Raw genomic sequence first — 9,770 nt, 5'->3', positions numbered from 1 at the left:
AGGGACTAATCCATTATGTTGCCTCACAATATTATAAACAAATGATAGACCCACAAGAGACTGCAAGAACAGTATATAAAGACCAAGACTAATATGTTTCTGAAATGTCCAGACAAGACAAAACACATCTATTCATTAATGTTACAAAATATACCAGATTGTTTGGTTGTCTTTGCACAGTGTAAGATTGAAGTGTAATTTCTTTGGTTATGTATTAATGTGAGTTAACATTTTCTGCTGAGTATTTAAACCATTTGAACTGTTTAATAATAATGGATAGCTAAAAAGACTTAATAGATGAGCAAGGTAAAAAAAGTTTTTTGTTTCCCTAGACAACCGAATTATCAAAGATTACTGAGAGTACTCTACGTAACTATACCGTTGTAGTAATTCTGTCAACCATACTGCAATGAAATGATATATGGAATGCAATATTTTTACATTCAACAATTTTTGACATTAATGATACCCTAAAGAAACTGTCCAGCTTGCAAGGTGTTTGATAACAAAATATGAAAAAATACTAAATAAATTTTAAACATTGACAAATATTTTATTGGAATTTGCATTTATGCATAAAACATAAACTTTTTTACTACTGCAGACTGTTTTGATTTTTGCATGAGAAGTGGCAGATCTAAAACCTCACAAATCTTGAGATGATGTTGGCTCCTATACAAAATATTTCATTCACAACATTTTCACTTATTGGCTTTCATGATTTGGGAGAATGGGGGCCTATTTTATCGATTCCCTATCTTTTTATGTTTTTATTGTCCTCTACTTTAAATCTTATACTTATATACATCATAATATCTCAGAAGACTCTACAGACTCCTATGTGTATACTAATTGGTCTTATGGCAGTTGTGGACTTTTCTTTGCCAATATTTTTTATACCAAATATGCTGCTAAATTTCTTTTTTAATTGGAAAGGAATTTCACTTGTAGGCTGTTTGGTGCAAATGTTTTGCATTCATTGTGTTGGTACATTTCAATGTACTACACTGCTTTGGATGTCTTTAGATCGTTTTTTTGCTATATGTAAACCCCTTTATTATCACAAATATATGGCAATGACCAACTTTCTAAAATTTATTATATTTCCAGTTATCAGAAATGTGTTCTTAATTACCACAATGGTTTCTTGGGCTGGAAAACTGACTTTTTGTGCAACAAATGAAATAAATCATTGTTTTTGTGAACACATGGCATTGGTGCAGCTGGCATGTGGGGATATTACCATTAACAATATGTTAGGGCTTTTGGTTATTTTTCTTACCATGACTACTGATTTTATTTTCATTACAATATCATACATAGTGATACTTTTTTCTGTCTTGAGATCTGGTAAAACAAGCTTAAAGGCTTTTAATACATGCATTACTCATATAATTGTCATGACAGTAAGTCTGGCTTTTGCTTTAATTGCCTTTCTGTCATACAGAATAAGAAACAACTTCTCTCCCTCCAGCCGCATATTCCTGAGTACAATGTACTTACTTTTCCCTAGCTGTTTTAATCCAGTTATTTATGGAGTCCGAACCAAAGAAATAAGACAACAGTTTCTAAAATTGATTAAGCATTTCAAGGTCTTTCCAAAGTAATCATACAATGTATATGAAATTATCAAGTAAACATCCCTTTAAAACAAACATGTAGCTTATAAATTACATTATTTATACATGTAATAAATGACTGTTACATGTAGTTGCATTGCGATTTTATACATTTAACAGAAATGACAATGTAAAAATATATACATAAAGAAAATAGGAAGCTTTAACAAACTGAGAATGCTTTTATTCATTAGATTGATAGCAATAGTTTGGGAGTAATGGGATGTTAAACACGTGTTGCAGCTCTTGTTGATTGTGGCTTTTCATGTGTAACCTCCGCTTTTAAAATCCAGTCCTTGCCTATTGCATGACAACTACATATTAGCAAGGGCAAAGTCTATCATTCACCGTATCTTTTCAAACTGTTACTCATACAACATAATAAAACAATTGATGATGCTAGGAAAGTCAAATATCTGCCTTATTTATTATACATGAGCTTTATTACATTTCCTCAGTTTACTATGCCATTTTGATGATTTGGGCTGTTGATCATCTTCTTATTATTTCTTTCTAGGTAGTAGGTTGGGTAAATTACTGCCAGCTGTAGGTCTCATTCTCTCTTATATTCCCAGCCTCTTAAAGTTGATTTTTTAGACACTTCTAGACTAGGCTTCCTTTAAAATATCTTCCTTTAAAACATCTGTTCCCTCCCCTGACCTTGTCTTGACTTGTTCTTCATTTACTTTATCTGGCACTTCCACACACTCTTTTTTTTTTCTTTACAATCTTTGTTAAAATTATTTTATATATAAAGGAGTTATTTATACTCTCTTGCTCTCTTTGTCATAGATCTGATATTAACATACTAAATCTTCCCTGCTGCTATCTTTCTTCTCCTCTTGCATCTGTTCTTAAAGGTGCGAACACTCCCACGCTCACCTTCTCATTCTCTCTATATCTCTCTCTGTCTTCCTCTTCTTTGATACTTCAGGATCTCACCAGGACATTTACAATGGTTCATGTTCTTTGTAGTAAAATATGTTGATGGCACAGGCGTTTGGTCAAACATATAAAAACCCCATCTCTTGCTGTTAATAAACAGAAAACTTTCTGACAGACAACATGTGTGTGTGTGTCTGACCGAGTCTCTCCTGGGTGTGCTTACCGAAGCACAGCGGACAGACCGAGCAACTCGTTTCTTCTACTACTCATCTTCTTCTACTACTATGCTCTTCCTCTCAGTACTACTTAGTATCGTTAGTTTGAGTTCTGTAGGTGGCACAACTATAACTGTAGAGACTATAACCGTCTCTATCCTCAGCTTTCCTGTCCTTTAAAGGTGACTTTCCAGTCCAGTCTTTCTCAAAAACAGTATTAAACCCAAATGACAAAGGATACTAAATATATTAAATCCTAGCATGCCAAAGGATACTTAAGTGTACTTAGGGCCAGACTAATAAATAGTATACCTGAAGTTTTTCATTTTGGAACAAATAATTTTGTACTACATATGTTACTCAATCAGAATAAAGTGGAGCCATAACTATAGACTATAGACTTAGTTAATTATCTCAAGCATTAATGAGCCGCAGCTCACGAAGTAGAAGATAAACATAAGTGAAACATTGAATGAATTTACAATCACAGTGCTAAAATTACAGTACAAGTGTACAAATTAAATTAAATACAGTTGGACCTCGAATTGCGAGTATCGCGGTGTGCGAGCGTTCCACAGGACGAGCAAAGATTTAAAATAATATTTTACTCAAAAACAAACAAGTCTTGATTAACGAGTACCGAGTATCATGTAGCACGTATGCGCTTCTTGTTTTGATGCCAATGTTTTTTCTCTTTCTTGTGCTGTGGAATTGTGGGTAATGGTCTCCCCTGCTCGGTTTTAGTGAGCATGTACTATTTACTATAACACTGTAACCATATGTGCGTGTAAAACATATTTATTGTTTGTATGCATGTGTGTACAGCGTGTGTTTACTGTTTATTATAACACGTGTGTGTGCACATGTAAAGCAAAAGCAAGTCTCATTAGAGAGGTTAAGGATCCATTTTCTCTCTCTTTGTGTCAGCCTACCGTTATGTGTGCGTGTGTGTCATTGGACACCATGCGCCTTCACACACACACCCCTCCTCCTCTCGCCTTTACACACACACACACACACTCTGTGTGTATATAATAAACATGATGTAAACATGAATTTAGTGTATATTTACAGGATACAGCGCTCTATCTGGATTTATTACATTTATAAACATTACCCCTTTCAAATTCTTAACACCATGAATACGATATTTATGTGATGAATTTACAAATCAACAGTGCTGAATATTTCATAAGGATGCAAATATAGCTCGTTTTCAAATGACACACCCCAACATGTCAAAGCATTTAATTTGAACAATAAAATATGCTTGCTCCTACCACAACTTACTAAAAAACTAAGTAAAAATTCACATTAAGTACCATAAAGAAAAGTTTGCCAAAAAATAAACCAATTGCTGGGTCAAAATTAGACAACTGGGTGTTTGAGTTTTTTGTTTTTCTCCAAAATGAAACTGGATCAGACAGAAACAGAAAACTTATTAAAACTGTTATTAAACATACCCCAATCGCTTTTTTTGACAACTATAAATTATTAAATATGCCAACCTAAAATTACATTTAGTAAATTTAGAATTTTATTTGTGTGTGCTAACGAAATGCACATTTCTCATAAAAGGACGAAAAAAAGGACGAAAAGAAAGGGAAGAAATGTTGTGCATGTGCTGGTCTGATTGGCAGTGCCCCACTGGGATGTGGACACAAGCTGGTGTGCGGTAGGCAGCGGGGGAGGGATGTGCTAATGATTTGGTCTGCTGTGTGTGTGTGTGTGTGAGAAAGAGAGAGAGAGGTGTCAATGAAACAGAGGCTCAGCTAAAAAATGCTAGGCACATCAGTCACTTAACCCCAAATAAAAGATATTTGAGTGTTATGATATAGTTGTAAAATAACAGATGTGCAAATGGTGCACACTGAATACTAAAACTAAACCAGGAACGAGGATTACAGTTTTTTTCTGATGGCTTAAACCCTAACTGTGATTCTTATAGCACAATTTCTAAAACTATTAATACTTATAGCAAAACCTCTCACTGAGTTTGCAAAACTAAAAGCACAAACACTGCTTTGCACTCAGTTTGCAATTTTGTAACACACACTTTGCAAAACTGTAGGCACAATTCACTGCACAGCACTCTTTTTGCAGAACTTTAAACACAACTGACTGCTTACACTTAACTACCAAATTTCCAACACACTCCTAGCAAAATTATACACATGTATGGCTTTCATTAACACTATTTTGCCAACTGTCTGGCACACTTTCACATGTAAAAACTGTTTTAGATAATTAGTTCACTTTGCAATCAGCCTAAGCACTATAAATTAGCCACAGGTAAGCTGTCTATGTGGAGTACAATGAAAGGAGCAGTAAGAGGAGAATCAGAGGAGGCCGAGGGAGAGGACGTGGAGGTGAAGAAGTTGGAGGAAGAGGACGTGGAGGTGAAGAAGCGAGAGGGTTAGAGGAAGTTAACACTAGAAGCGCCGCGCCAGTGTCACCTACTAAAAGCGCGGTTCAGCGGTCATTTGACCGCCTATTGTTTTGAATGGGAAGCTGCTGCTGACACACAATGATCGCTAGATGGCGCTTTCACCCAAAGCAAATAGTTTAGCTCCAAGATCAAATTGCACTTGGACAATGCGCCATTCATTCCCGCGTTGATAATCAGCGGTATCTTTTTTTCATATTCAACTGAGAAAACCTACTACAGAGTCTCTAAGGGGACAAACGAAGAGGGAAAAAACAAGTCAGAGGGAAAAAACGAGTCATGTTTGGAATTATAACCCAAAGTTTTTGACTTTTTTCTGCCGTTTTTTCTCCTCCTTTGTCCATCTAGGGGCTTCGTACTATAACAAAAAGGGAAGCTCTACTTAATTTTATATCGTATGGAGAAAATGTTATTAGTTTGTTCATTCTATTTGAAGCTTCTGAACGTTTCGGAGCAGCGATTTAGTTCTGAACTCGCTTCCGTGAAATTATCGCTAAAACAATATTAAATTTGAATAAATCAGATATACTACAGCAAATAATAAACTATGCTATGTCATAACCGAAGCAAACACAACGAATATGTCTCGTTTCGTTCAGTGTTGCTAGGCAACGGACCACGCGCCTAATCGGTTCACTTGGCCGCGGTGTATTATAAACCTGCGAATTGTTTCACTGCTTATGTTCATGTAATAAAAGCGAGGGAAATGTGAAAGTGATGTGTGGCCACTGAATGAGAGCTAAACCAAAGATTTCGGTAACTACACTGAGTGTAACATCTGCATAGTGACACTAAACAGCTGAACAACTTCACTTTCCCGTTTACCTCCGAGAAAAAAAAGCTGTATGTTGTTTGTTTATATGTTTATAAAAAGTACACGAAGTAGGCGCGCGCTCGCACACACACACACACACACCTCCCCTGAGCCCTCGGTCAACATCTAATGACCGTCGATATGCAAATGAGTCAAGACGTAGCCTAACGTGGTGTCGTGTCGGATTTCAGCGGTCAAAGAAAGTGGAAAGAATTTGAAGCAGTTGCAGCGTTTTTTTCAGTTTGCACAGCGATGAGTCCACGTTGTTTCACTGGTTATGACATAGTGACACTAAACAGCTGAACAACTTCACTTTTCTGTTTACCTCTGAGAAAAAAAGCTGTATTTAGTTTGTTTATATTCAGAGTAACACCTTCCAACCACCTCTCATAGTCTATTGTTAGTTTTAATGATTTGGCTGAAACTAATTATCACTACATAAGTACCCCAACACCCCTGATCATGAGTTTCAGCTGAAACTAATTCTATACATGCAACAGAAAATGTAGATGCAGATTCCAAATGTATAAAGATACATGCTATGTATATATATATATATATATATATATATATATATATGTGTGTACTCGAGGCTGGCTCTATTCAGGGGCAAGAGGGGCAGCGCCCCATCAACTAAATGTCTGCACATGTTAATATATTCCTAAAATTAATATATTACAAGTTGATAAACTGATCTGCGGTAGCAGAGTAATCTGCTGAAAAAGGGACACTACACAATAAGGTATTAGATGTCCCTCATGTCTCTGTCCCTCTGCTGTGCGTATTCATTCACAGGCTGCAGCGCGCGCGCGCGCTCACACACACACACACACCTCCCCTGAAGTAGTTGCGGCGTTTTTCAGTTACAACAAGCACAGCGATGAGTATAAGAATAAAATAAGGTAACAGTTTGATCTGTGTAGTTAGTGCCCTTGTATAGAATAAATGAATAACACATTCCAACCACCTCTCAAGAGAGTTCCATAGTTTTGCAAAAATACTTGCAAAACATCAGCATACATTGGAGGGAACTTCTGAGGTGGTCAGTGATTGATGGCACGGTCGTTCGGAGGGGGTTGTGATCACACCTACAGTTCTTTTGTTCTAAGCTGTCGGTCAAATATCTCTCCACTTGAAATGGAAGCACAAAATTGAGGGGCAACATGCAAGGGATTTCAGCATCTCGACGCACAGTAGAAGCTGTTTGTAAAGAAGACACTCTTTGTTTTTTTATTTTGTAATCTTTCTCGTGTTTACCTTGTACTGTACAATGTATATTCATTTTATTAATGAATTGCTGTGAATAAACTACATATGCAGTTGATTTACCAGAAAGGACTTTTCAGTTTTTGTGTGCTAAACTAAACTTCAGGGTCAAGTAATAGCGATTTTATTTGAAAAGTATATATATATATATAGGGAAAGATTAAGAAACACGCTGAAGCGGAATATATATATATATATATATATATATATATATATATATATATATATATATATATATATATATATATATATATATAGCATGTATCTTTATACATTTGTAATCTGCATCTACATTTTCTGTTGCATGTATAGAATTAGTTTCAGCTGAAACTCATGATCAGGGGTGTTGGGGTACTTATGTAGTGATAATTAGTTTCAGCCAAATCATTAAAACTAACAATAGACTATGAGAGGTGGTTGGAAGGTGTTACTCTGAATATAAACAAACTAAATACAGCTTTTTTTTCTCAGAGGTAAACAGAAAAGTGAAGTTGTTCAGCTGTTTAGTGTCACTATGTCATAACCAGTGAAACAACGTGGACTCATCGCTGTGCAAACTGAAAAAAACGCTGCAACTGCTTCAAATTCTTTCCACTTTCTTTGACCGCTGAAATCCGACACGACACCACGTTAGGCTACGTCTTGACTCATTTGCATACCGACGGTCATTAGATGTACCGAGGGCTCAGGGGAGGTGTGTGTGTGTGTGTGTGTGTCTGTGCGCGCGCGCGCCTACTTCTTGTACTTTTATAAACATTCTACATATAAACAAACAACATACAGCTTTTTTTTTCTCAGAGGTAAACGGGAAAGTGAAGTTGTTCAGCTGTTTAGTGTCACTATGCAGATGTTACACTCAGTGTAGTTACCGAAATCTTTGATTTAGTTCTCATTCAGTGGCCACACATCACTTTCACATTTCCCTCGCTTTTATGCATAAGCAGTGAAACAATTCGCAGGTTTATAATACACCGCGGCCAAGTGAACCACGTTCCCGCCGATTAGGCGCGTGGTCCGTTGCCTAGCAACACTGAACGAAACGAGGCATAATCGTGGTGTTTGCTTCGGTTATGACATAGCATAGTTTATTATCTGCTGTGGTAGATCTGATTTATTTACATTCAATAATGAGGCTTTATATCCTCAGGAGGGGTCATTACATATGTAATATGTAAAACAATATTGTTTTAGAGATAATTTCATGGAAGCTTCTAACAGAACGAACAAACTAATTAATTTTCTCAAAACCTTATAAAATTAAGTACAGCGAAATTCCCTAAATGTCCTTATAAAATATCGCTGATTATCAACGCCAGAACGAATGGCGAATTGTCGATATTTTACGGAAGTATATATATATATATATATATAAACTGCATATATGGAATGAAACCTGAGATAGTTACACATACGCACTGAATGACGCATAGATAGTATGCGCGATTCCTTGCGCCATCTGCTGAGAGAAATGAGAATCGCAGGTTGGAAAAGACAGGAAACGTCATGCCGCCGCGCAGCTGTCAGCGATTTCACGTAAATAAGAGCAAAATAGCTTTATACTGGCTTTTACTGGTGCGATTTTAAAAATTTAAGCATACAGGGTGATTAAGCTCACAGAACTAGGAAAAGTCATGAAAGGAGGGTCCTGGAAATTGATCGAGTGTGAAGTATTATTTTTTTTTTACCCCCTTGCGGTCAAATGACCGCTGCTCGGCGCTTCTAGTGTTAAAGGAAGAGGACAAGGAGGAGCAAGAAGAGGACGAGGAGGGGAAAGAGGAAGGGTAAGAAGAGTAAGAAATAGAATAACTGATAACATCAGAGCTACAATAGTGGACCATGTCATCAACCATGGGATGACCCTGAGGAAAGCTGGCCAACGGGTTCAAGCCTAATTTAAGCCGCTACACTGTGGCAAGCATCATTAGGACATTTCCAAATGAGAATCGGTAAGTACTTTGTAGCACTGCCATACTCTAATGAGAAACACAACAGTACCATACATGCAAAAATATTGAAATTGTTACTTTACAGAATTGCTAGACGTCCAGATGTTGGGGGCAGAAAAAAAATGTTAACTCCAGAGAAAGAGACCCATATAGTTAACATTGTGATTGCCAATAATGCATTAAGACTGCGCGAAATACAGCAGCGCATAATTGATAATGACAATTGTATTTTTCAAAATATACACAGTGCAAGCACAGTCATCTTCATCAACAGGTAGCCCTTTTACAGGCAATGGAGGAGGCATGTGGAGATATTGACCAGGCATCATGTCAGGCCTGGATACGGCATTCAAAGAAATATTTTCCCCGGTGCCTTGGACTGGAGGATATCGCATGCGATGTGGACGAAATTTTGTGGCCGGACCCAGAAAGACGACATGATGTAGGCTGATTGTCTTTTTTTACCCTTTTTTTCGTGAAATTACTATTTTGTGTTCTGACTTTGTCTTGGTTTTGATGAGTGTAAATAAACACCAATACTTGAAGTTTGGATCCTTGTATGTTTACATGACACTATGA

At 36.7% G+C, this 9,770-nt stretch overlaps 1 protein-coding gene across 1 annotated transcript; it reads left to right on the top strand.

Annotated features, from left to right (window-relative positions):
* The first annotated feature begins 650 nt into the window (after positions 1 to 650).
* LOC128533498 (olfactory receptor 52K1-like) lies at positions 651 to 1,607 on the top strand. Its single transcript, XM_053507774.1, has one exon. It carries the CDS (start codon positions 660 to 662, stop codon positions 1,605 to 1,607), a length of 948 nt encoding a protein of 315 aa, XP_053363749.1. The 5' UTR covers positions 651 to 659.
* The last annotated feature ends 8,163 nt before the right edge of the window (positions 1,608 to 9,770 follow it).

Source organism: Clarias gariepinus, chromosome 11 (assembly GCF_024256425.1).
Source record: "Clarias gariepinus isolate MV-2021 ecotype Netherlands chromosome 11, CGAR_prim_01v2, whole genome shotgun sequence".
In the NCBI taxonomy this organism is placed as follows: Eukaryota; Metazoa; Chordata; class Actinopteri; order Siluriformes; family Clariidae; genus Clarias; species Clarias gariepinus.
Note: the sequence above shows the minus strand (reverse complement) of the source record. Positions and strands in the feature narration are given on the sequence as shown.

Bases quoted from the DNA above. Each gene is read 5' to 3' on its own strand.
- LOC128533498 (XM_053507774.1), top strand. From the start codon at position 660: ATGATGTTGGCTCCTATACAAAATATTTCATTCACAACATTTTCACTT.